General features: G+C 43.7%; 3 protein-coding genes across 3 annotated transcripts; 1 reads left to right on the top strand and 2 right to left on the bottom strand.

Moving 5' to 3' along the window:
- Positions 1-1082: 1082 nt before the first annotated feature.
- Positions 1083-2431, bottom strand: LOC100830753 (tuliposide A-converting enzyme 2, chloroplastic). Its single transcript, XM_003575148.4, has one exon. It carries the CDS (start codon positions 2197-2199, stop codon positions 1249-1251), a length of 951 nt encoding a protein of 316 aa, XP_003575196.1. The 5' UTR covers positions 2200-2431; the 3' UTR covers positions 1083-1248.
- A 545-nt stretch (positions 2432-2976) lies between these two features.
- On the bottom strand, positions 2977-15664 carry LOC100836046. Its single transcript, XM_010237274.3, has 14 exons — positions 14257-15664; positions 13387-14179; positions 12695-13187; positions 11963-12114; positions 8503-11877; positions 8176-8388; positions 7502-7705; positions 7209-7412; positions 6621-6776; positions 4725-5075; positions 3997-4405; positions 3824-3905; positions 3381-3711; positions 2977-3296 (listed from the first exon to the last, which is right to left on the bottom strand). The coding sequence occupies exons 1-13, from the start codon at positions 15351-15353 to the stop codon at positions 3495-3497; spliced, it is 7746 nt and encodes a 2581-aa protein (XP_010235576.1). The 5' UTR covers positions 15354-15664; the 3' UTR covers positions 2977-3296; positions 3381-3494.
- A 5025-nt stretch (positions 15665-20689) lies between these two features.
- Positions 20690-26357, top strand: LOC100830132 (probable protein phosphatase 2C 15). Its single transcript, XM_003575146.4, has 9 exons — positions 20690-21178; positions 21716-21887; positions 22289-22439; positions 22521-22584; positions 23242-23349; positions 24153-24278; positions 24365-24603; positions 25347-25549; positions 25625-26357. Exons 1-9 carry the CDS (start codon positions 20918-20920, stop codon positions 25657-25659), a joined length of 1359 nt encoding a protein of 452 aa, XP_003575194.1. The 5' UTR covers positions 20690-20917; the 3' UTR covers positions 25660-26357.
- Positions 26358-27415: the final 1058 nt, after the last annotated feature.

The following is a 27415-nucleotide window of genomic DNA, read 5'->3' as shown; positions in this document are numbered from 1 at the left end:
TGATCGAAAAACTAAAACGACAACAAAGATTTCAGATAAACCGAAAGTTACATAAAAAATGTTTGAAACCAACTTCTCTAGCTACGTCTTTTGCATCTTGATGTTTCTCCAAATCTCTGGTGACGAAACAGCAGAAGACCAAACTTGCATAAGCTGAACTAACCTTGTAGGTTTTACTGAGATACATGAGCCGTCCACCCTAGCGGGTGAGAACTTAAGATCGTTGAACGCTCGGTGGCCGGGGACACACCCCTCGCAAGACAGGTTGTCAAACCATTGAATCATCGCCGAACCGATGAGGAAGAAGACCAAAATCATGAAATTACGAGCTGTGAGATCCACAAACTTCATGGAGTATACCATGATAGCCACGCCAGAACGAGGATGGAGCCGGAAGACCAAAAATCTGAACGTTGTCGCCTCCACCGTCAGGATGCCGTCGCTAAGGATACACAAAACCTTATAAAGAAGGTACTAAGATAATGGCCATATGTTGACGCCTTGTCTAAGCTCCATGGATGCTTCTTCTTCTTTTCTTTTTTTTTGAGGGGATGGATGCTTCTTGTCCAGCTGCCGTCTTGGGCTCGTGGGCCTGAGAAGGCCCACCCCATGGAGCATGTCAGGTGGCCTGGTGCTGACACCCTGCTTGTCACGTAAAACTTGGTGTCACCTCAAAAAATATGAAACCCGCAAAACTTGGTTAGAATTATGTGCTAAAAAAACTTGGTTAGAATTATGAGGGAGATTATTATGAGAGACCGAGAAAAGAACCCCTCAAAAAGAATAAAAAAGAGGCCGAGGAAAGAATCGAAATGTTAAGACCGGCCCACCGTTTACGTCACAACTTCACTCATATCTGCACTGTACGAGGTAAATTTGTCAATATTCAAAATCCGTGCGGTCGGAGGTTCGGTAGACATTCTTGTGTGCAGTACTACGTGTTATACTCGGTGTACGTTTGTAATGTTGTCATCGTCAAAGTAAAGTTGTCATCAACATAGACTAAAATTGCCAGCGGAACAAATTGTCACTGCGGGCAGCTTTAAAAATAAAATAAAATTGCGTCACTGCGAAGACTAAAGTTAACAAGAAGCATTCCAGATAATCCACTTTATTCATAGTCTATTCATAACGGTCCAAGAACGGAGCACAAAGCCGCAAACACATTTTAGCTTAGCTTGCCAGAAGACAATTCACCGGGCCGGGTTGCAGTCCTGCGGCCTGATACACGGAGAGGCCGGCGGTGCATCACGCGGCGTTAACGAAGGCAACGATCCTGTCAATCATCTCTTTGGCCTTTTCGCAGTCGGGCTTAAAAAGGTAGAAGACGTGCCCCTCCCCGTCCGTCTCCAGCAGCTCAATCCCCTGCCCCTCGCCGCCGCCTCTCGCCGCGGTCACCGCCTCGGCGTACGCGCGGCCGCGCCACCTGAGGAAGTCTCCCTCCGCCGTGCAAACCATGACCCTCTCGCACGCCAGCGTGTCCAGCCCGGGCGCGCCGGGCGCCATGGGGTTCATCCGCGGGTCGTCCGGGCCGGCCGACCCGGGGCACGCGAACTTCCACAGCCCGCACCCCATGGCGCGCTCCGCGGGGTCGCGCGTCTCCTCACCCACGGCCTCGGATCCCCAGAACCAGGGATGGATGAGCACCGTGCCCCTGAGGCGCGCCACGTCCGGCTGGACCGCGATGTGGTGGCAGATGTTGCCCCCCGCGCTGTCCCCGGCGACGAAGACGCGGGCCAGGTCGGCGTGCGCTGAGATCCAGGGGTCGGCGGTGGGCGAGAACGTCCAGCGCAGGGCGGCGAGGCAGTCCTCGTAGGCGGCCGGGAGCGGGTGCTCCGGGGCGAGGCGGTAGTCGACGGAGACGCCGATGGCTGGGCACGCGGAGGCGAGGTCGTTGAGGAAGCGGTGGTAGTTGGGCGACTTGGCGGACTCGGCCACGAAGCCGCCGCCGTGGATGTAGACGATGACGGGAAGCTTGGTGCTAGCCGTTGCCGCGGCCGGGGGCAGGTAGAGGCGGGCGGAGTAGTCGCCGAGATCTACGTCCTTGGAGTCGACGCCGGTGGCCGGGTCGAGGCCGGGCGCGACGGGCGGGGCCATGACGGGCCGCTCGAGGCGGCCGCTCTTGTAGACATGGAGGAGCGGGCCGAAGCTCTGGACCAGCTCGTCATCGTCGGCGGCGGGTGCGGTGTTGGACGCCATGCTCACGGGTTGTTGAGGGGGGCTTGAGACTTGAGAGCGCTACGGTGTGAGCTGGCGATTTTTGTGTCTGTTGTAGTAATGGCGAGGCGGTATTTAATTTCTGTGGGATCCCGACGGATAACAGCCAGCGTGCGACTGGCGTGGCTGTGGAGGATGGGCTGATGGCGTGTGGTTGAGCCAAGTTACGTGCGTGAGCGCTTCGCTCCGCTGCTTCTAGATGCTCTCTGGTGAACTCTTGCGGGGGTTCTCGTGGCCACCGAGCCATACGGCCTACGGGACGACACGGGAGCTGATCCTTGGCACGGGGGTCGATGGCTGCTCTGCTCAGCGCGTTAAAAAGTCCTGTTGCTGCATTTCGCGTCGAGCGTCTGTTCCACAGGAAGACAGGCGGACCCAAAATTAGAGGTAGGGTCAAAGAGGGTCAAAAATTTGCAGCTCTACCCAAAATTGATCGCGGTCCCGAACAGGGAAAGTGGTCGAAGCAGCCTTTCACTGACCTACGTACGCTCCTACCGCTCTCTTCAACTTTTCACACAAGGCCACGAACACAAGAAAGGGAAAGTCAACGAAAAAATAACTCGGTGCCTAAAAACTGCTTCCGCAAGTCAAATCCTACCTTCCCCAGAGAGGCAGAGACGATATACGATATGACGGTGGTGGACCTCCGGCCAGTCTCCTGTGAGACTCTGACAGCTTCTAGAATCTCGGTTCGCTGCAAGAGCTGGTTTACACTTCTCAGGGTTTTTCAACAAGAGTATTGTAGTGCAGATTGGCCTGGGACGACATAACGGACAACCCTTTTAGAATAAGTGAGATTTGAGCTGATACGTTAACATCACATCAAACACGACGTGACGAAACCACTGTTATCAAATCATTGGGGTTCCTCAGATGATGTCACCCATTGCGTGGCCAAAACGATTTTCGTGCACGCAAGTTAATAGGATCTATACACATTGTCGATTATAGGAAAGCGCAGGCATCGGACTATGCTGCGTTCTTTTTTTTGCTCCCCAGTGATCAGTCATTCGCGTTTATATCACCACATCATTTCAAGGCCCGGACCATTCTCTGCTTCGACGGAAGAGACCTGGAACCTACAGTGTAAGAACCGAATTAGTTGCATGCATAACAATATATAACTAGTTAAGTGCACAGAATTTGTATGATGGATCATTTACCACATTTGTGTTTCAACTTTTTCTCCTGGGAAAAGGGTATCCTCCTAACAAAAAAAACTCTTTGTAGTGGGCTGGTCCAGTACTCATCAAGTCATCAGTCCCAGCTTGAACAAACTAAGTCTGAGGTTGTTTAACCATGGAGTCTCTTTCCCACTGGAACAGGCCAGACTTCTCAACATCACCCAGTGACAGCACCGGGATACCTGGTGGCAACCCAGCGCTGAAGGCATTAGAGAATATAATCAAGAGGCTTCGGCAGGCCTGCTCTACTTCCATGCGTTCTGTTGCAGTGTGCTGCAAAGCAGGATCTCTCCAAGGTTGGTAATAATGCCTGATATAATAATAATAAAATGATTAAAATATGCAATGTGCGTACTCACAGCACTTTGCGTCGTAACAAAAGCATATGCAAATAAGAATGGTTCAAACACTAGATCACATACCATCTCCATGCAGGATTAGATTCGGCGGGACAGTGTATCTTTGCGCAAAGCATTTCAATTTGTCCACGACTGTCAACCAGATCTGCTTCAAAAGGTTATAAATGATTAAAAAATTAATTGATGAATAAAAAGATCTATCTTAGTAGCATCAGGATATGATAAACCAAGTGTACCTTGTTTACTGGACCTGTCAAGAAGCAACAAGCAAAGAGCCGTCACAACTGATGGCAAAGTATCACTGTTTTTTTTCACGTGATCTTGAAGGTAAAGTATAATGATAGCTAGTGTCTCATTTGCGATGTGACTGTCCACCATTTCAACCCTTTCATATGTGCAGTTCAAGAAAGACTGGAGAGTTCCAGGACTATTGGTGCTCATGGAAAGATTCCCCCGCTTTTCAGGAGAGATGCAGGAGATTCTCCCAAGTATTATGGAAGCCACTAACCAACGCAATATCTTTGAAAGTAGACATTCATTTCTTAGCAGCTCTTCGCATGACATTTCGAGTACAGATTTTTTGTTACAGAACCAGAAGATATTAGAAGTTGCCCATGATACAACCATCGCGGTTCTTGACTTATCCTGCAATTACCAAACAAAAGCAGAATTTACAAATCCCATAACATATAATCCTTGAGAAAATCGTTAGATTTGTATCCATAATGAGTTTCTCAGATTTAGTACAAAGTTGTACTAAACCTGAGACACTTGCTATGGATCGGAGGGAGTACTTGTTATTAAACTTCTACATACGATTATGCACATAAAAATATACAATAGAATCAATTCAAGTCCGATGAATCAACAAAAAAGGAAAAAAAAAGGGTTACGCAGATTGAGTTTGATCACAAACTAAAAGAAATTAGACACATACAATAAAGGCAGGGCACAAAAGACGTACCCTTTCAGACAAAATTGGCAGTGGGCCATTCATAAGAACAACATCAATACCAAGTTCCATTGTAAGCTTAAGGTCGATGCTTCTTGAGTTGCCATCAATAGCTTGGCACAACTTAAATATGCCGTGTAGACACAAGGTAAAATGTGGTTGGTATATCTTCCTTTTCATAGACAACCTCATTGTTGATGCAATCACATTTAGCACTGAAGTTAACATTGGAATATTTCCTCTCAATGATTTGTCATCTTGAACTAGGAGATACAAGTATTTAGATATTTCTGAGAGTTGCTCAAGCGCAGTTTCTTGGAGCCATTCTGTAATGAATCTTGATGACATCAAAGCATTAAGTACCTGACAAAGAAGACAAATGTTAAAGAGAAAGATGAAAGCATAGCTATATTTTTTTACAAAGCATATATGTCATAGAACATAGCTAGAAAAACTCATGACAAAAATGTTCAGTTATTTGTGAAGGTCTCAAAACCATAAACGAGACAACCTCGTGCCAAAGCTGGGCCATTCAAGAAGAATTGTATACCAAGCAAGCTAAACAGCCGATGTAAAACAATAGTACTACAGGAAGTATCATAGCTAACAAAGATTGGTAATGTAAGAAAACATGCCAGTGGAAACTTGGCTATGATAATTTGTTTGTGCCAATAATATGTTATATATTTCTACTTTCTCAAGATTGGTAACTTCATTTTAATTACAGTTTCTTGACAGAAACAACTGACCAGAAGTATCCGTAGTGTGAACTGTGACACTTTCGTCTAGAAAGAATTATGGCCTACTCCATAATTATCTAAATAGACCAACATTACAACTTACAAGTTTACAACTGAGTAAGAAACCTACATGTACAACTGCACACACCAATTCAATAAACCAAATATGGATCACTGGAATCCCATCTGCTCCACTTCTTATACCATGAATCCTAGAAGGGTATTTATATTAATTTGCGAAGTATTCAAACAAAAGAAAACACCACAGTGCAAACTCTAGGCCCACCATCATAATAATGGGCTACCTCTAGATCGTGACAGGCAGCGTCTACCCGTGCTTGGGATCTTCCTCACCGTCCAGCGCTGTCAGGTTTCTTGCTCAAAGCTCCTGCCACCACATTGCTTTGTTGTCGATCTGCTCTTGATCTCTAGGACAGACTACCCTCCTTGCAAATGGGAGAGTTCAACTGAAAAAGAAACCTATTCAACTAGGCCTCCTGACCAATTAGGTACCACACAGTCCTGCCTGAGTTTGAGCTCATAGCTGTCTGCCCTGGCATAGCTTGGCTTGGCTGACTTATCCCTGCGCTGGAAGGTTATGTCCCGTATAACAGAGGACCTTGAGCAGTAGCTACTGTGACTCTTGTTTGCCGCTGCAGTTCAAGGTTGCTGCATGTTAATCTCTACCTGGCTCCTGGTCACTGACACGGGAATGGGGAGGAAAGAGCGCCAGCATGTAGATGGGGATTAAATAGCGAGTTGCACACATAGAAAATTTTGGGGTTTTACAGGCCATTCTCCCTCTAATACTCTGGAATATTATTTTAATCGCTAGTGCGTTCCAGCAAATGACCCCAGAATCAGAATAATACTGGGCATAGTGAAGGTTTTTAGTCTGCTGGTGCAAAAGGCAAACACATAATGGTGTCCAATATCTTTCAGACCTATTTAATGTAGAGAGCTGAGAGCAGCACCTAACAATTGGTGCAGTATAAAATGGTTGCTGATTGAAATGATCCCTCATGTTTACCAACAGAACTTCCATGATACAATTGATCGATTGCAAGTCACAATCAAGATTCAAAAGAAAGATGAAAAAATATATAATTGATTGTTGCTTCTACGAAAGTGTACACCGTGATGGAAATAATTTAGGACAGTGGTTTACCTCCAATGCTAACCCAAATATTTTAGAACTGGAGTTCTTAACACTGTTCGGTCCTTCATTGTGAGATGAAATAACAGAGGATAACCACGACAGAACACCACAATCTTTTGCTAAATGCTGAGCTAGAACTGGAAGCTTCACGCACTTCTTTAGCACCTACAATGCAAAGGGAACATTCTAAATGAAATAAATATTTTGAAATTTACAGATTATTACGTTTCAGGAGTAAAACAGATAAAACACAGATATATTCCAAAATGGGTGGGACCAAACCAAATAGCAGTACAAAATATGCATGGAGTGTTGGTTAAGGTCAAGTGCAGCACAGAAAGCTAAACTGATGTCATGTGACAACTCTATTTCTCATAAGTTGCTACTCTTTAAGCTTCATATTTCAGACTGTGCTTCAGCTCCTGGCACATACAAAAGTAAACAAGATAATGAACATATAAATGATCCTAGTACTGCCAGTGAGCGCAGTGCACAGTGTATACTAATTCCTTTAATGCACAAATTAACTTTGAAATTTAATGCATCACCATACACATCCTAAAGTCAAATATGTGTTAATGAGAAATTTAGATTTACCTGAAGGATTAAACGCTTCGATTCAGAATCTGCGACAGCCGAAGTACAAAAGGCAAGAGCAAGCTCTATAACACTTCCTCTCTTGCATATTATAGCATCATCAGTTAGATTTAATCCAGCATATAATAACTGAAGCATCCACAATCGATCGGCTTCGAAATGCACAGAACTACTCCTCAATAATGTTGGAAATAATGGAATTGTCTGCAACAAGAAAAGGTGATATAGATAACAACAGTACCACCCAATTCATAGCTCAAGAGAGTTCACATGTGTAAGTAAAAATAACCCACCTGTAAGTTCACAGAGGCTGAATGCATCAAAAATTTGCTTATGGTATTGAATTGAGTATGTGAGCCATCCAGCAGTGTCAAAGACGCTTCTGCGGCAAAAATTGCAATAATGGAAGGTATCCTCTGCCATGGTTCAAATATCCCATTCTGCAGATATGTCAAAAGAAGCTGGAGCTGCCATTTTTCCTTGCTTTTCTGAGAAGCCTGCATAGATGTCACAAGTGCACAAAATATAGAACAGACTTCTCAAATAAAACTATAGAAATCCAATCTATCTGGATCAAACTGCCCCCAGAATGTCAACTTTTCACAGCAGTTCAAGTTAAATAAACATAAAGGCCATGACATATGCATAACATTATCAACAACACACCAAGGAAATGTGAAGTATAACTGGAACATGAATATATTAATTAATATAAGGACAAGAATGTGCTTAGAGAAGTTAGAAGCACTATAACAACTATAGATTATATATTTAGATTATGCATGTTCTACAGCACTAACCAGAAATTGCTTGCAGTGTCATGCTAACGTTAGCTGGCGACTAAACAATAAAACATAAGAACACACAACTATAGGCCAAGCATTGCAATAACTGATGAGCAGTACTTACAATCAATGAACAGATCAACTGGTAGAATATCAGGATTCAAGAAATAGCAGAGCTTTACCTCGAGTGTCTTTTTGAATGTTCCTAGAGATTCATAACCCAGCTTCCTCAATTCTTCATCAGGAGATGATATGCTAACAAAAGTTATAGCAAGCAGCCCAAGTCGGGAAAATTCAACGGGCTCAATGTAACCCACGAGAAGAGTATGAATTGAGAAGCGCAAGATAAAAATAGGATCATAAATCTGAACCATATCCGTGCTTTGAGACGTTGTCTGTTAATGGAACATGTGCACGCATGAGTTGGGTAGACAAAAGAGTGTAACTAGAAAAGCACAAAATGAAGAATTATGAAGCCGAAACTTTAATTGAAACCACTGACATATTACCTTCAAAATATCAACAAAGTTATCCTGGCGAAGATGTTCCAATGAGAAAACAGAATTCATTGGAGATCTTTTATAGCAAAACTGCAAGACTGTCATGATACAGAGCTTAGAATCAATAGGTATGTTCTCCCGAAATAGCGTCCTTCGCCTACCATTATTTTCGGTATTCTCTGTTTTATTATGGATTTCTGATGATGATGAATCTAGTTTCAATTCTTCTCTGTATTTAAGAGCTGCATTCCCCCATAGATGATCCACTTCAGCCATGGTTTTGCACTCAAATGACTCTATCTCATTCATAAGATGAAGTATCTCCAAATCTGTTTCGCCCATAGTTGCACCATAAACAGATAAAAGCAAGAAACTTAGCTCTCTTGATTCATTCACTAGGCTGTTATTCTGTTGGCTGCTCTTAATATCATACAGTACCCTGAGTAACCTGATGATTTCTCTTTTTCTCTTGTGTGCAATGCAAATTTGGAACTTGCTTTCTTTAGCAAAAGAAGAATTGACTGATTTTAAAATGCTTGGTGCTGGCTGTAGAAGGCTCCCTGTAGGATTACATGCAGATGGATTTTCAGAAACTTCACTGCAGGTTATTGCCAACAGAAAATGAGAGTGGCTCAGTATGAGCTCAAGAATTTCAGCAGCAGCAAACTTCCCTTCTGATAATACAACAAGAATACATCGAATTGCTTTTATTGCGACATGATCATTGAATCTATGCAAGAGAGATGATCTGATGAACTGGTTAAGGAAAGGTATTGCCTTCAATTGGTTCAGATGAGCTTGGATCTCTGAAGATAGTTCGATGATGTTCTTGAGAATTGTATATTCCAAAGAACAGATGATATTTTGCTCCTTCTCTGAGTGGGATAAGAAGCCATCACACCGAGGGAAATTCGAGCGTATTTTATCCAAAGTTCTGACCAAGATGCTTATGAAATTTAGCTTAGCATTGTTCACTCGCTTGGACTCCCTATCCAAGGCTGCCTCATTGGATAACAAAATTCTGGGAGGAGATAGCAACAACCTAATCAGAGATATCTTTGCAAACATTTCATTAGTAAGCTTCAAAATGCCATTGGGTGAGCCAGGATTAATATCATTGACATCAGAATCTAATAGCTCATATGATTGAGGGCAAATTGAAGTAATTATTTCCAAGCGTTGCTTCCAGGATATTTCTTTTGAAGACAAGTAGTAGCGCAACAAGGTAATTGACTTTCCCAGGAGAGTGTCATTGAAATAATCCATTATGTCTTCAACTGATTTGTATCTAAAGTCACTAAATTTTTCCTCAAAAATGCTCCTACTAATAAAACTTTTCCAACATGGAAAACCATGATTGCCCAATAGAATTTCACTATAAAAGTTCAGAACTGGCTCAAGGAATTCAACCCATTGCACATGGCTATCACTGTGATGCTTCATGTATGACAAAGCAGCAGGCAAGAGAAGTACAGCGCTATCCTCGTGAACCCATGAAGAATTAGAATCACAGTCCATGTCTTGCAGAACAGAAGTGTCCTTTTCTAGAACTTTCATCAACATCTGGCCAAAAAAGTTCATGTGCATAGAACTTGCTTCCAGTAGCAACCATATAGCTTTTGCTTTAACCTTGGATGTGGGGAACATACAGTGATGAAGAATGCCAAGGGGAGTGTTGATGACCATGGTAGATAACATCATGTGGAATGCAGCATATTTAGTATCCTGTCCTGCAGATCTTTCTGCATCATGGATACGAATCAGCATCTTCAGCAAGCAAACATCAGCAAATTCAAGATTCAATTTAGTAGCAAAATGAAGAATGATATGATAAGCTCGTTGAATGGTGGCAATATCAGAATTTCGAATCTTCAGGTCCCATGATTGACAGGACGATCTCTGGTCAGTTTGTTGTAGACAATCGTACATGAATTCCATGGCAATATCAGCAATATAGAGACATACAAAATCAGCGGGAGCAAATGCAGCTGAACAACTTGAAACACAACGTTCTAACTCTGAGAACATCCAATTTGCAAGTTCCATAAGTTTGACCGGGGACATGAATTTTGTTAGCACCCGAACCATGTAGAAATTTGGCAAAAGCAGTCCAAAGTTCCCTTTGTCCATGCAGAGTTTAAATTTCTCCTCAAACAACAATAATATTCTTTCTAGCATGACCTTTGGGGAAGCAAACACTGATTGTAGGGATCGACCGTCATTGTCATAGTAGTTAGCTTCAAAGCTATCAGCCAATGATAAAAGGTCATATAGTTTACTCAGAAGATTCAAAACAAAGCCATCTACAGGGTGCAGATTTTCCTTTGAAAAACTAGCAAACGCTTCTTTCACATCTTCCACACTCCCATCTGTCAAGTCCGGACAATTCGATATGGAACACGGCAAAGACAGGCCATTTACTTCCTCTCTTTCACAGGGAAAAGACAGGGCAATTATAGGATGCTGGAGAACAGATTCAACAATGTCTTGGAAACATTCCACTGGACAGGATGCAGCTGAAGATTTTAGATCAGCAGTCAAAACTCGAATGCGCTCAAATATGTTATCAACAAGAGTGAAGCATACATGGCATAGTTGTTCAAGAACATCCGAACACTTTATAGTGTATGACGATAACAAGCGATTGCTCCAAAACAAGACAACTCTAAGATGAAATGACAACTCACTGATTGTACTTTCAGAGATCTTAATTTGGAAAAGTTGTACAAATGCATCACGTGGCAATACATGATCCTCCCCAATTTCAGCTGGTGCAGAAAACATTAGGCTTAATACTGAAGGTAAGAGCACACAGGACGGAGTCACATTTAGAAATGTACTCATTGCAGTTGATTCTGTAGAAATTGAGTAGTTTTCGTGTTTGTCCTCAACATTATTATCCACGATCTTTCTGAGACTGCAGAAGAACATATCTGGCCAACAACTAGCAATTTTAGCTAGATAATCATGTTGCAGAAAAAGAACCGATGACAAGAATTGTAAATGAGAAGGAAACTGTGTTTTCATGACATCAATAATATCTGGAAAGCTACGGATAATATCCTCTAGAGGTGCGCACAGGATTGAAAATAAGAATGCTGTCGCCACATCGTCTGGCAAATTAGTGTTTGGCTGACTTAACATCTCTTGAACCTTTCTAGTTACAGAGGACAAAGAATTTGAATGAAGTTCAGAAGACAGTTCCCTGGTGTCCAAGAAACTCAAACTTCGTTGGTCCGAGAAACTCCTCGAGATATGCAGCAAATCTACCAATGGTCTCCATTCAGCAAAATAAATCCTGGAGTGTATTTCTTCTGATGAAAATTTATCAAATCTCTCATTTAGAATGGCACCGATAAGATCAAGAAGTAATTGCCCGTCTACCTATTTGATCATCATTGGATCAGTCAGTTGATCGTGCACTTAGGGTAAATAGGGAATAGAGTATTAGAGAATATAAATGATTTACCTGGGATTGCAGAATAAGGTAGATTGTGTTGCACACATATAATGAAATTGTGGATTTCTCATGTAATTTCATACCTCCAGACTCCGAGTCGAGTAGCCTAAGGCATTTCTGAAGAACACAAACAATCAGAGGACTGAAAGCTGGAGAATAGCCTACAAACCACAATAAAAGGTGAGAATATGAAAGAGTGAATGAACTCGATCCCATGAAGACATAAAAAGAAGTATCACATGAAGACTAGATAACTTAATGTCAAAGGAGAGGTCAACAAAGTAAAACATTTATAATAATGAAGTGTTAAAGAGTGATCGCGCATTTCAGAATGAAGTACATAAGTCTGAGCAAAAAGATCTGACTGGACTTGAGTTAAAATGATGTTGGTTCAACATACTAGTGCATAGTAAAAACAAATAGCTGCCAGAAAAGTAGCCAAGTATTTCAACTAATCTGATGATAACAATGATCAGATGATAGGAAGAAGGAAGACTATATAGCCTCAAATGTAGAAATGTGATAGTTATGCTGTGTTTCAGGTGATGCATATGAATTTATTGAAAATCAACTGTCCATCTTCCATATTGTTTAGCACTGCATTTATCTGGCATCATATCAGACTAAATGGAACCGAACAACCAAGCAACCCAGCAAGTGTTAGATAAGAAGACAAGTTAGACAGCATGAAATGAAGTGAAAAAGAATTTCGCTCCTTCATGTCTCCAAAGAAAATAGTACCTTTAAACTGGCCTGATTTCGAGATAAATTTCCGCATGTGCTCTTGGTATTTGTACAAATTGTTCCCAACCATTGAAACAGCATCGCAAAGGAAAGGGATCACAACGTGTGACAGTTTATTAGATGATCTGACTCCTGGGCTCTCTCCACAACATTTAGCTTCATAACCCGGCAGGAAAACCAACCATGCATCAATCTCAGCGGAGTTCTGATCAAACGCTCCAGAACTTGCTAGAGCAGCTTTAACTAAAATGTAAGCTTGATCACGGATGCTCTTAACTTGTGAATGCAACATGATGTCAATCAGTGGTTGCAAATGCTTGTACATTGATTCTGGAACTCTCTCTGGATCCCAATGTCCCTCACATTGCCCTGCATACTCAGACAAAAGAGATAATAAGCACTGTTGCTCATCCTTGGACAGGTCCAACAGATTAGGTGGTATAACCCTAAAGAAGTCAAATGATCCATCAAACGAACTGGGCATTGCCCTCTGAAAGACAAAATGAAGATAATCAGCACACAGAATTAAAATATCAGAATATTAAGAATATAAGTTGCAAAGAAACTCCATAATCTTAAACAAAGTATTCACAGATAATAAACAAAAGCCAGGGACAGTGGGACAAAGAAGTCCACAAGAAAATATTAAATGGTGTAGATAAAGAGTAATAAAATACAACTGCACATACCAAATAGAGCCGGAGAACATCAAGCAACTTCGAGTGGAAAACATTGTCTACCACTTCTAAAGCACACATCTCCGGATCTAGCTTATCTAAGCCCCATATCTCACACAAAGTGGTAACATGATCATTTGCCAAGTCAGATTCATCCTCATCCTGCTCAATATCAATCCCGCCAATAATAATATCAGCATCATCATCAGTAGCACAACGTCTCTGTTTCTTTGGAGGAGGCTCATAAAGCTGATTGTTTGTCTTTGGTCTACTCTGAGAACAATCTTGATGTTTTTGACTGGCAGAAGAGAGTAGCTTAAGAAGGACCTGTGGATCAGGGATAGCTCCACGCACTTCATCTAGAATGTATTCTCTCAGAGATATCCACCTCTTGACACGCATTTCATCTCTCTGATGAATCGTATCTACCAAGGATGCATCTGTTGCAGCGGAACAATTTAATCCTGGGAAACTGTTAGTTCTGACTTCTACTTTTGTTGAGCCAATGAATTCTGATGTCAATCTCGCACTTGATACCACTCCATTGATTGCTTCAATAACATAACATAATAGGTTCACTGACTCAAATACAAGCCTCAGAGAACCATGTTTCACGAGATGATCAGAATGCAGCAATCCCCTGTTTATCATGGCTCGAGAACACACATGGGGCACAATGCACTTCAGAACTACCTGGACTTGTTCATCATCGGCAGATATCAGATCATGTGACAAAAGACTATGAAATATGCTATCACATTTTGCTGAAGATATTATATCCGCTGCTAAGGAGATGGCAGCAAACCTGCAAAAGAGCAATTAGACTGACAAAGCGTACTTTACTCTGAAAACCAATTACATAAAGGTGCTCAAAGAACTAACCATGAGGGAGATGACCGTGGTTCAATATTGTAAGGGAACTCATTCATGTATGCCGAACAAAGAAAAAGCCTCTTACTCACAACAGTCAGCAACAAATTCTTGTGGTGAACAGACTCAGTAGCTTTCAACTTCTTCATAAGATCCAGCAAACGTTTCTCGTTACCTCTCAAGTGTGAGGATGGCATTAATCCATTTTTTGGATCAGTGCACACCATGACTAACACTTCATGAGCAATGTCAGCAGCTTCCCCGGAATCTAAATTCCCTGCTAGCAAGCTCAGCTGTTCCAATGTGGCACTTCCAAAAAGGACACTCCGCAGCCCTGGTGGGACAAGTGACTCCTCTATCAAAACATTATCCCGCAATGTTGAGAGGACATACACAACAGTCTCGGCGTCATCTTCTCCAATCCCTCGTAGCACCCCTGAGTAAAGCTCCCTCTGTTGAAGGACCCATCTTAGCAGCTTCGGGTTCCCAACCTCCAGGAATGACATGGCAAACCCAACAAGTGACCGCCTTGTAGACCCAAAATTAGCACCCTTTTTCTGGTTCCTCCCATCCCTGCCCCCTTTCTTCTTCTGTATCCCTGCTAGTTGCGGCAGAACAGCCATCTTAAAATCAAAGCTGTTGGCAACTTCTGATGCCAACCCCCCACCACGCCGGACAATTGCAGCAAGCAAATCCAGCACAGCATTCTGCCGCCGGAACTCACCACTGTTCAGCTCCAGGTACACATCCCCCATCTTCTCCTTATCCTCCAGTATCGTCCTAGCAACTCCGTCCAAGCTCTTCTTTGACAATGCATGCTGCCGCGACTTACCGCCAGGGTGGCCCAGGACAGTGGCAAAGAGCGAAAGTATGTACGCCATCCCAGGCTTCTCCCGGTGCAACCTCCATGCCTCCACCAGCTCCACGAGCCGCGGAGACTGCTGCACGTACTCGCGCAGCACCTCACCACCAGACTCGCCGTTCAATAGCTCGATGAACTCCCTCGACGCGTCTGAGTAGATTTTGACCTCCGAGGTGTGGAGATTCTTAAGGATATGGACTAACCTGATCTTATAGGATGTGCCAAACGATTGGTTCCAGGTCTCCATCCCCACCTTCACCAAATTTTGCTCTCGTTTTGGCCACGGGCGGACCGCCCTACCTTGATTTTTGCCTCAGTTACGGATTGGGGAAGATTATGAAACGGGGAGCTAAAGGGCGGAATCCGTTCGTGGGGTGATGGGAGGAGAAAAGGTCGGAAGCGAGAGAATCGAAGGGGAGATCAACCTGCGGTGGAGGCGCTCGCGCGAGGAGGAAGACGAGCTAGGGGGCTCGGGCACTCGGCAGCGGGATGGGTGGCGGCGCTCGAGCGAGGAGGAAGAAGGGGCTGTTTGGTCGTTGCAAGGGGGAGCCCAACAAGGATTTTCTGGTCCCGTCTCCTACTACGGACGGTATCATGGATCGTTGATCCGTCCCATTCCAGTCTTGTCAGGTGGGCCATCAGTATAGAACAGTACATATACTGGGCCATTTCCGGGTCTTCAGCTGGACCAGTTTGAATGGGTAGGCAGAGGCGTCCTGGGCCATCTCAGGTCGGCCATGCTTATCGAAAATGGCCCAAATCCTTGCTGTGCCAGAAGACTATTTCGTCCATGTTTCTGTTGGACCTCTTCGAAATTGTTTGAACGTCAATGATAGCACCGATCCGCAGCCGCGAGGTGGGCCTCAAGTGAATTAAATGGTTCGTAGATAACACGTACCGGACTGATTGAAATTAAACTAGCAATAGTGAATTTTATCGAAACTGACAATTACTAGTAGTACATAACAGACATGTCTACAGTTCTCATTAAATCCCGCCCACGTAAGAGCTGGACCGGTTCAAAAACTAACAGCTCATTGTTGACTATTTGGCCCTTTTAGAACATGGGCCAGCGGTTTGGAAAAAAAAGTGGAGACCAAAAAGTTAGCTCACCTCTGACATGGGCCATTTCAAACCAAAGCAACGTCGCTGGTGAGAAAAGGTAGCTTTGGTCCTCCAGGTTGAACAGTACGAACTTGGGCCAAAAAAGGGCTCTCTCAATAAATGTGATGGGATTGTGGGCTCATCCTATGCAATTCATGTACATGAAAGAAGCCTTCCTATACTCCATAACGCACGTCATCCCCTGGCGGATCGATCGAGGGAAGAAAGGAGGGGATAACGTTAGCAGCAGAACAGATTGTAATATTCGGACAATGAACTGGCTCGCGTAGCTAAGTATCAACCCTATAATTCTTGGTATGATTCCCTCCTGCTTGCATTGTATCTCTCCTCACCGAGGATGTAACCTTTATTACCAATCAATAGAGAGATATTTTGCCGTAAAAAAAAGGGTCTTTGGACAAATGGGGATGAGCAAAATATCAAGTTGTCCAATGATAACCTTCATTTACACATGTGGGCCAAGAAGATAAATGAACAAGATTTGGATGAGTTTTGCACAAATGAGAATTCTCATTGGTTGTGTATTTTGCTCATGGACCCGGCTCCCGTATGGACAGATTTGGATAAATGTGGAGGATTTGGGGGTTCCTTTAGAGATGCCCTTAAGTCCCACTTCTAGTGCAATCTTTCAATCTTAGTTCAAATTTTGAGTCAAGATTTTGAACTAGCAAATTCCAAATGAACTAGAAGTGGGGCTTAGGTGGGCTCCCACTTGCAACCCTACAGTTTGGATGGTTACCAATGGTAGCCTTACCAAAAAATTTGGCAAGCCCTCGTATTTTGGCATGCTTTTGGATTGGAACCGATTTTGGCACGCCAGGTCCACCATGCTCGCACGCCCACGTAATTTTCGGCAACTTCCGAGTGAGGAGACAGCGCGGAAATGGTCTGCCAAAATATTGGCAGCCCGTGCGAGCACACCAATCTATTTCCCTTTCTCTTCTCGGTTTCGCTTTCACACAGCCAAAGCGAAGAGTGCCATGCATCCGGATGGGCGTCCGGTCTGTGGGTTCCAAGATCGACAAGCACGGCTTCAAAGGTTGACCGTTAGGTTCCGACGCCCCCAACCAGCTATGCTCCGGCGGCCGCTACGCCTTTCCTCCTCCTCTCCCCAACGGAATTGACTTACTCCCCCGCCACGAGCGAACGAGAATGATAAGAGGCTTGTGGGATCGATGTGATAGGGTAGGGTTGGCTATACTGCTGGTGGCAAACTCCAGGCTAATGATCTGAAGCGCAGGGATACAAGTTTTCCTTGGAAAGAAAGACAATTCTGAATCCGCTTTGTCTACGAATAAGAAAGCTATAAGTAATGCAACTATGAATCTCATGGAGAGTTCGATCCTGGCTCAGGATGAACGCTGGAATCAGGTGATTTCCTTTTTCTTGTGTAGTGATTTCACTTGTTGTTGGTTCTTTTAGGTCAAGATGCACTTGAAATTAAGTTTCCTTTGCCAGATCCGACGTATTATTTACCAAATCGGTGGTTCACGCATGTGACTGGTATTCTCCCGATGGTACACATTGCACGTCCGAGCTACTTTTGCTAGATGGATGGATTGTATGACCGATTTGTATCCTCCTGCTTGTGTTTTTAGATCACACAGATGTAGGTTTCTGTTAAAAGATCTGAAGTATGCTTTTCCTTTCTTTTTTCCTGATTATATAAATTTTGCATGCATGATCTGAAGTGTTCTTCCCCTATCTGAATGTTATGTGAATTTCATTTGTCGATGTATATGAATATCATGCATCTAACAGTGTTGGCTTGTCATGGAACTTAACTTGGAACCAAACCAAACTCTATTCAATGTAAATTGTCAAATATTTGGCAAGTCATTTGTCTACAAACCAAATAGAAGCCATCAGTTTTGCCAATTTTTTGGCAAACTCCGATGGCTACAATCCAAACAAATCACACTTGCCACATGTTGGATGTAGCATGTTCATTATCCAGTCCGACAATGTGCAGATAATTGATACAATGTTTGGTGATAGGTTTTTGCTACTTCAGGCACGACAACCTTCTATGACTGCAAGATTTTAGCATCAGCCGAGTTTTACCTCTGTTTCGTTTGAGTATTGTCATCGGGAGGCAACATGGTGGCGCATGAGATAGCTAGGTATAGTTTATCTTCTCATCCATCATATATTTGGGACAATGATCCATAAATTTATTTTTTCTTCGATGATCAAGCATATAACTATGTTTGTTGATTCTTTTTTCTTCCCACGCACGATCTTGTCATCCGCAGTGCGCACACCCCTACGTCGTTCGATGGGATCGGGCGGCTAGCTTCCTTCTCGACCACGTCCTTGCGTTCTGTTCCCCATCCAATTACAGTCCCGACTGCTCCTCCTTGGTGAATCTTATCCACAGGCGCTCCGCTCTCTCCTCCACCTGACGTGGTTATGACCACTCGGGTCCTCATCTTTGGTATACTTACTATGACCCAGCATGAAGCCCACTCGTGAGCCTACTACGACTCCAGAAGTCCTGATGCCTAATCTTGCGGTTCAAGACAAAGAAGCTTAAACATAATATATTTCTCTATTGTAACCGACTTGGATTCCACCCGAGACTTGGCCTCCTGCATATATAAAGGATCAGGAGGGGGAGCCAAGGAGGACAACTCACAACTCTCTCCCCTGAGAGAACCAATCTAGTATAAAAGCCGCCTAGACGCACTCGTCAGATCTCATCTGCGCACCCTAACCTCAGCGGCAACCATGTAAATCTCTCCATCAATACCAGATCAGACAAGCAGGACGTAGGGGTATTACCTTCGGAGGGCCCCGAACCTGGGTAAAACTGTGTCCTCTGTGTCCTTGTTAGCCGACGGGATCGCCAACACACGCGCATGTCGCTCTCCCTAAACACAAAGCCTCAACATGGGCCTTGTCGACGTCACCACCCATTCCCCTCTAATCTCTCTGCCATCTGCAACTCCTCCCCCGATGCACGTACCCAGCCTCCTTCCTCCTCTCTCCTCCTCACCCCCGGCCCCAATGCCAAGATCTCGAGCGTCGCTGCGTCTGGACGGAGATGGGCAGCTTCTTCCTCCTGCTCCATGCCTGTGTTCTCCACTTCCAAGTCCATGGCAGCCAGTCCTTGAACTGGACCTGCAAAGCCGCAGACCTCGAGACGCTCCGGTGAGCGGTGTCGTCATGGAAGGAGATGGACGCCCGGGTACCACCGGTCTGACTTCGTCCGACCCGCTGACTCTCCTCACCCCTAGCTCCATCCCTGCGCCAAAATCTCCTGGCCTCTGGCTCTCTCGCTACTGCTGCTCCACGGCCTCCTCTCCCGCCCCCTACTACATGTTACTCGAAGGCCATCCCTGCCCCCTGATGCTCGACGGCCGCCGCTGTGGGCTCCTGCTCGACCCACCCCACTGCTGGCTGCTCGAAGGCCTCCGCACCTAATCAGGAGACCTCGTCAAGCACAAAGGAGAGCTCATATACATATGGCCAGATCCGGCGGGCTGCTGCTAGTGAGGCCGGATCCGGCGGTTGCAAGGCCCGATTTGCACCGGCAACCACTCACGCACCTTCTTCTCTGCATCTCCGGCTCCGGCTTTTTGTCTCTTTGTTGGATTTGAGTTGTGCTCATGCATCATGTAAATTCTAGTTCAGAGTTACTTTATGATTTTGTTGAATGTATTTTCAGTCTATGAAAGTTACGTTTTGAGTTAAGCAAATGTAGTTTTCATGTTAAGAATTACTTCAAATTTTAGATGTAGTTTACATGTTAAGTATTACTTTCTTCAAATTTTAGATGTAGTTTTAATGTTAAGAATTACTTTTTTGGATTTTTTAATCTAATAGTGATGATAAAAATATCTACTCTTGAGGTTCTACACAATAATTTTTGTTGGATGTGTAGAGTTCTAATAGAACAGAAGAGGAACCAGATCTCCTAGACGTGAGTAGGTGGCGTGTTCTCGTAGAGAAGAGAAGGTCGCGGAGATGTAAAATAAAAAAAGAATTTGCTTGGTTCAAGTGGGACCACAACGACCAAGCAGGATAACACGTGCTGTCTAGAAAACCACGCATGATTGGTTCGGACAAGAGGAGGAACACTTTTTATACCAAAAATTAGGCACACACTCACTAGACAAGCCCAACTATTTTTTAGGATCAATAAAGTGGGCCGGATGACCTTTAAGAAAAGGTTTAACATGCCGCTGCATAGCCGCATCCATTTTGTTCGAGAATAGACATGAGTGGCCAAACCAAATCTCTAGTGCGCGTGAAGGAAACAGGTTGAAAATCCCGGCCAAATAAATCCAGAAATACACCATTTCTCCGTGACGATAAAGCCTGAGGAGTCCAGGATCGCTACTAGGCTAGGGCCCACTGCCAACCGGGTTGTCTCAACTCAAGTCTCAACCCTAAATCCGAAGTCCGAACATGCCCACATCGTTCCTTTGCCTACTTTTGCCGGAATGCGCGTGGCGGGCTGGATTTCCGCGTTCTGTACTGCTACTGCCCCCATGTGACATCCTCCCTCCTCCTCCCTCCCTCCTCCTGCCTCCTCCTCACACCACCACCTCTCCCTCCCCTCCTCTCCTCTCCCTCCTCTCCCAAAAAAGGCACCGCACCAATACGGGAGGGACGGGAGGAATTGGGAACCGCGCGCGCCCCTATAGCGGATCGGCGCGGCGGTGGTGGTAGGGGAGGGGGATGTCCACGCGGTCCAAGTCGGCGACGGGGTCCGTGGGCGGCGGCAGCGGCGGCGGCAGCACGGCCGGGGCCGGGGGCTCCACCGTGCCACTCGCCGTGCTGCTTCGGCGGGAGGTGGTCAGCGAGAGGACCGCCGCCGAGCGCCCGGAGCTCCAGCACGGCCTCTTCAGCCAGGCCAAGAAGGGCGAGGACTTCACCTTCCTCAAGCCCGAATGCGAGCGCCACCCCGGCGTCCCGTCCTCCTCCTTCTCTGCGTTCGGCGTAAGCTTCCCCCACCCTCCTACAGTCGTCGTACTCGTGTGCGGTTTTCTTCGTTTCTGCGTGCCCGATCCGGCAGCGCCATGCGTCACGTGGATCGACTCCTGGCCTGGTCTATAGTTAATTCTAAGGGGCGGTGACGCGCGATCGGGTTCGGTGCCGATGCGTGCCTAGAATGTCAGGCTAGGTCGGTTTTGTTTGGGCTCTATCGGTACCGCATTCTGTGGATTTCGTTTGGAGGCACCGTCAGATTTTGGTGCGTCTCCTGTTGGACATAGATTGGAGTCTTGGAGATTGAGACGGTGACCCTCTATGGTTGACGATGACATAATGGATACTAGTTTCACAAGGGTAATTTGTAGTCTGAACAATTGAATACTTGCACGTGTCCAGTGGAATTATGTGATACTGGACTGCTATCTGCCAGCTATAGGACAAATTACTGGTTCTATACATTTTTTGATGAATTTTTGTAGTTTAATTATTTTGACGGAGAGTTTTTACTAGAAACAATTTTTCAGCCCTGTCCTTTCATTTCAGTTGTTTGATGGGCACAATGGGAGTGGAGCCGCTATTTATACTAAGGAGAATCTCTTGAACAACATCTTGAGTGCGCTCCCTGCTGATCTCAACAGGGAGGACTGGCTTGCTGCACTTCCAAGGGCCATGGTTGCAGCATTTGTCAAAACTGATAAAGATTTCCAAACAAAAGGTGCGTCGGCCAACTATAGCAACTCTGGCTAATCCTCTAGTATTCTGAGTTAATTTACAAAAAAATAAAAGATGATTAACATGTCATCAGAACCAGTGCAAGGAGATCTTATGACCGGTCTCTGGAAAATATCGGAAACGGGGAACCTTACATACATTTACTTTGATGCTGATTATTCCTTTCCTTTTGGTTGCTGATTAAATGATATATTTGGAGTAGCCCATTTGTAAATTTACTAGCATCATCCAAAGTTAAATGTCTCAGTAGATAGTATGACCTTCCCTATGTTTTCACCATAGAGTTCTATGACCATCCATCATTTTCCACTAGTCGATCCATTTAACATATTTAAAGCTGCTACTTGGTAGAGCTGAGCCTGATATGTCTATATCTCGTTACAGCACGATCTTCAGGAACTACTGTGACATTTGTCATAATAGATGGATTATTCGTTACCGTTGCATCTGTTGGTGATTCACGCTGTGTATTAGAAGCTGAAGGCTCAATTTACCATTTATCTGCTGATCATCGATTCGATGCCAGTAAAGAGGAGTAAGATTGTTTGCTCCTGACATGTGTCTCCTCACTTCTCTCATGGCAACAACTTATCTGTCACTTGATTTTGATGTGCAGAGTTGATCGTGTTATAGAAGCTGGTGGTGATGTTGGAAAGCTAAATGTTGTTGGTGGTGCTGAGGTTGATCCCCCCCCCCCCCCCCACTAAAGTTAATTATCTTGTTTTGAGATTCATTGCCGTGCCTCTTTTTATTGCTTCGGTTTATCACATGGGATACTCATCTCGTGTCTATGAAGGTTTTGCATTTATGGTGCCGTGCCTTTAAGATGTTCTTCAGGACTGCAAAGCCATGCAGTATTTGGTGACATTAGTTCATGTGATGCTGGAATGTAATGGATGCGGTTCAATATTGACCACAAAGCATATCTAGCATTCTAATTGGACATGTTGGTCATGTATTGCCTTTTGGTATCCTGAGCAATCGTCTATTATTTTACATTAATCCTTAGTTCTAAACTCCTTGAACTTAATTTAAAATGTATGCTACATGAGCTGTTGAATGTTGATTTCCAAAACCTTGACTAGTTCTCTCTCTGTCCTGGAATGTAAGGCACCCATAATCGCCTTGGAATGTGTCAGCGTCTTACATAAGAAAACGTAGAGAGTATATTTTAGAGTCTCAATGGCAGTGGTAGTAGGGTAGGACTAGTGTCCAATGTAGGTGGCAATATAAGGAAAGGGCATTTCCTATTTTTTGTTTTATTGATAAATTTTGCTAAATGTTCTTATTAGTTTCTGTTTTTTCACTTGCTAATGCATCTTTTCTTGTACTTACAGATTGGCCCCCTTAGATGTTGGCCTGGGGGTTTGTGCCTATCAAGGTCAATCGGAGATCAGGATGTGGGTCAATTTATCGTTCCTGTTCCTCTTGTGAAGCAAGTAAAGGTATGTCCTGTAAAATATAGAGTACTCCCTCTGTTCCATATTAAGTGTCGCAACTTTGTCTAGATACGCATGTACTCAATATGGGATGGAGGGAGTACTTAATTACAGATTTACCTGAATGCTGAAGCCAACAATTTAACTACGTCAGTAAAATAATATCAGATTCAGTACTACTCCCTCCGTTTTTTTATATAGGGCGCGTATTTTTTTCTGCCTTCTTTCCAAATGTAAGGCGCGAACCGGCCGTCCCCCTGTCCGCGTGATCCGCATGCACGCGCAGCCGCTCGTCCGCGCGTTTGCTAACTGAAATTAGCGCCGGCTGTTGCATGCAGCTAATTCCAAGTGAGAGACCTGCCGTTGCATGTGGGCAGTTTCCATCCGTGAGACGTGCGTGCGACCAGACTTGTTCCTCAGATCGAGATCATTACGTCCACATTAATATTCGTGCAAAATAATAGACGCCACATAAAAAAACGGAGGGAGTACAAGAAGTGGTGTTGCTTTGAAATTTATTTCCCCCCTTTTCCATGCCTCTTGCCCAGATTTTGTATTGCTATCTGATTTTTTTGGCATGGAAACTATTTCCTTCCCATATGATCAAATTTATGGGTATAGTTTCCTGGTTCACACAAGTTACAAGTTACCTTGTTTAGAGTTCATTGACAACTTTAGACCTATACTTTCTCTCCCTCTCTCCCCCTACCTCTAGAAAATCATCCCCAATGACATGTTTTCACAGATTTGACATGTTAATTTGATCTCATAATTACGAAAATAGTAATATGTGTTCTTAACATGTGTAGCTATCTACTGCTGGAGGCCGACTTATTATTGCAAGCGATGGTGTTTGGGATGCCTTGACTGCAGAAGTGGCTTTGAACTGTTCACGAGGACTTCCTCCTGAGGCTGCAGCTGAGAAAATTGTTAAAGTACAACTTTCTCTGTCCTCTCTCAATTTCTCTCTCTCTATCTCTCTCTCTCTCATGATACTCTTTACACATTCCAACTTTTTCAGGAAGCAGTACATTCAAAGGGACTGAGGGACGATACCACTTGTATTGTCGTGGACTTAGTACCAGAGAAAGGCAACCTAGCTATGGCACCTCCCAAAAGGCAACCAGGAATGGGTGTTTTCAAAAATATGTTTCGCAAGAAAACATGTTCTGATTCATCATCTCATTCAGATAGAGAATATATGGACCCAGACATTGTGGAAGAAATATTTGAGGATGAATGCGCATTTCTTTCCAGACGGTTAGTTCTATAATCCATTTTGATAACTAAAGGAGCAAAGAGTTGAACAATTCAGTTATGATTATATAATACCCCCTCTGTTCTTTTTTATAAGATGTTCTAATGCGAGTTTATAGAAAAATGTACTAGAAATAAGTATACTATGAACATATATATCATGATGGATTTAATATAACTAATTTAGAGTGTAGATGTTTTTAGATTTTTCTTTAAACTTGGTCAAACTTTACCACCGCAAAAAAAAAAAAATCAAAACCACCGCAAAAAGAAAACTTGGTCAAACTTTAAGAAGTTTGACTTCAGACAAAGCTAAAACATCTTATAAAAAGGAACGGTGGGAGTATCATTGAAGGCTTCCAACAAATCATCAACTATCAAAGTGATTGTTCCTAAAATGCGGAAACCAATTAAAGTGGGCATTCTTTGTCTAGACAACTCATGGATGGGCCTTCTTAGGAACCTGGAATTAGCTAAGGGTAGAAACATGAAACTCGTACCATTTTATGAATTCTGGATTAAGTAATTTATAGAGATGCACATCATGAGGAAGGTTAGATAGAGTTAAAATTGGCACAAACTGAGCCCACAACTTGTTCAAACAACATTTTTTTGGGGTCATGTTTTGAGTATTTGGAAATGATCTACCTGAACTTGCTCATTCACATCCTCTTTACAAGAAACAAAATTGCATTATCTTTTTGCTACATCAAGACTTGTTCAGATTTTGTTTGTCTTGACTGCAGGTTGGATTCTGAATACCCAGTTCGGAATATGTTCAAACTCTTCATATGTGCTATTTGTCAAGTAGAGTTAAAGCCAAATCAAGGGATATCCGTACACGAAGATTCATCCCAACCTGGGAACTTGCGTCGTTGGGACGGTCCATTCCTTTGCCAGAGTTGTCAGGAAAAGAAAGAAGCCATGGAGGGAAAGCGCCGTTCACGAGGTCTTGTTTGCAGGGTTGTTTTACTTGTTGTTTACCATCAAAATATTTTTCTTATATATTCTTAATTTACCGCAGATTCGTCATCGAGAAATAGCGGGTCAAGTGAATAGTCACCAAGGTTAGAGTTATCTTGCTTAAAAAAACGGGCTAAAGATATCAGGGAGCTACCGACCTTACAATGCCTCAACCCCAAGAGACAATGATTTTTGCAGCATTTTGCATTGTTTTGGCACTTCCTTGATCACATGGACTGTCTGGGAGTTTTGATCTAACATTGGAATTTGAACTTACCATTGAGGAGGTGGTTACTGTTGACTAGCCTACATGCCATATGAAGTGGCAAGCATGCCCTGTCTTTAAATGGACAACAAGCTTTTTGCTCGTCAGTTTTCCCGGATCATTTGGCTTCGGTGGCACATACAGGTCGAAAGTTCACCAGTGAAGAATGACATGACATGTTGACATATCTTAGCTCAAACTACAATGTGAATTTCTGATCGCATAGAGCTCTGATGAACAGAAAAGGGCGTTGTAATTCTCGATAGGACTAGGTGAGTTTTTTTTCAGTCGGGCCTTGAATTATGGTCGAAATACTCACCCCTCTTGAAGTCCAGTCTCCCCTAACTCCTTTGTAATTAGCATATACGGAAGTAAATTCTAATTACAGCTATGGCCTGTGATTCATCAGCAAGACATCTTCGTCCTTGCGTGCAATGTACAGAATCTTTCAAACATGACGCATCTATTTCTCCATTGCGTCTTCTGGGCTGTGGCTACTGTTACTAATTGTCAATTAAATTTGTATCAAGAGATGCACATAGGCCAAGTGTCTTTTTACCGTGCCCGGTACATACCGGCGTCGGTCCTCCAATTAGGCTGTGGCAAGTATTAGAGTTCAGCTGCACCCCACTTTGTATTCTGCTCGGTATTCAATCAACAAAGCATTGTTTCATTAAAATGTCATTGAATTGTGCATACTATATCAATTTTTTTTGCTATACCATTGAAATAATCCATGGTAACAAAATCTCAACGATAGATCAATGAAAGTTCAATGGCATACACAAATATCAACGATTTCTGTTCGAAATTCGAATGGTATGGGACAAAATCAATTGTACACCAATGAGATATCAATGAGCAGGTCCGTATCTAGAAATTTGAGGCCCTAGAACGAAACGTAAAATGAGGCCCTAAAATTAGAAAAATGTTGCATAACCAAAATATATTGCACTTAATTATATTACTTCCCCTCTAACAAAAAAACTTAGCTATATTACTTTAACATATAGTTCTTATGGTACGTAGGAAAACATTTTTTGTGGTTGCACGATACAGTCATGAACGCGAAAGTACCATCGATGCTGTGATGTGGATTATGGATTGCTCAATTAGCAGCAAAGCGACGATAGAGGAAATCACACGCCGGTGACTGTGTCCCTACAGGCTGTATGAACGATCAATGGAGATTGGAAAATTGGAGATAGGCTGATGGTAGACGAGACGTCATGCGGCTAACGTGAACAGAAGCAGTCTTTAGCCTTTTCCTTATGGGCCTTTTCCTTTTTTCTGTTTAACGATTTTTTCTTTTTCTGTTGTAATTAAGGATTGCAATTAATATTAAGGCAAGATTAGGGGGCCCTAAAAAATTGGAGGCCCTGAACCATCGCACACCTCGCTCCTATCAATATACGGGCCTGTCAATGAGAATACAAATTTCTGAGCAGACTTTTACACAACACAAATCAAACTCGACAACGCCGATGGCGGCCGGATCCGGCGCCATCCATGGCACAGGTTGAGGCAGGGAGGTGCGCTGCGCATGAGGAGGAAGCAGGGGTCACCTGCACGAGTTAGGAGCAAGGG

Source organism: Brachypodium distachyon, chromosome 3, assembly GCF_000005505.3.
Source record: "Brachypodium distachyon strain Bd21 chromosome 3, Brachypodium_distachyon_v3.0, whole genome shotgun sequence".
Lineage (NCBI taxonomy): Eukaryota > Viridiplantae > Streptophyta > Magnoliopsida > Poales > Poaceae > Brachypodium > Brachypodium distachyon.
The sequence above is the reverse complement of the archived record's forward strand: the minus strand, read 5'-3'. Positions and strand labels throughout refer to the sequence as shown.

What these genes read in the sequence shown, in the direction of transcription:
- LOC100830753 (XM_003575148.4), bottom strand. Translation starts at nt 2,199, where the DNA reads ATGGCGTCCAACACCGCACCCGCCGCCGACGATGACGAGCTGGTCCAG.
- LOC100836046 (XM_010237274.3), bottom strand. Translation starts at nt 15,353, where the DNA reads ATGGAGACCTGGAACCAATCGTTTGGCACATCCTATAAGATCAGGTTA. An exon ending in ATGTTCTCCGGCTCTATTTG is followed by an intron (nt 13,188 to 13,386) that starts GTATGTGCAGTT and finishes TTTGTCTTTCAG; the next exon opens with AGGGCAATGCCCAGTTCGTT. An exon ending in GAAATCAGGCCAGTTTAAAG is followed by an intron (nt 12,115 to 12,694) that starts GTACTATTTTCT and finishes TGTGGTTTGTAG; the next exon opens with GCTATTCTCCAGCTTTCAGT.
- LOC100830132 (XM_003575146.4), top strand. Translation starts at nt 20,918, where the DNA reads ATGTCCACGCGGTCCAAGTCGGCGACGGGGTCCGTGGGCGGCGGCAGC. An exon ending in TAAAGATTTCCAAACAAAAG is followed by an intron (nt 21,888 to 22,288) that starts GTGCGTCGGCCA and finishes ATCTCGTTACAG; the next exon opens with CACGATCTTCAGGAACTACT. An exon ending in ATGTTGTTGGTGGTGCTGAG is followed by an intron (nt 22,585 to 23,241) that starts GTTGATCCCCCC and finishes TTGTACTTACAG; the next exon opens with ATTGGCCCCCTTAGATGTTG.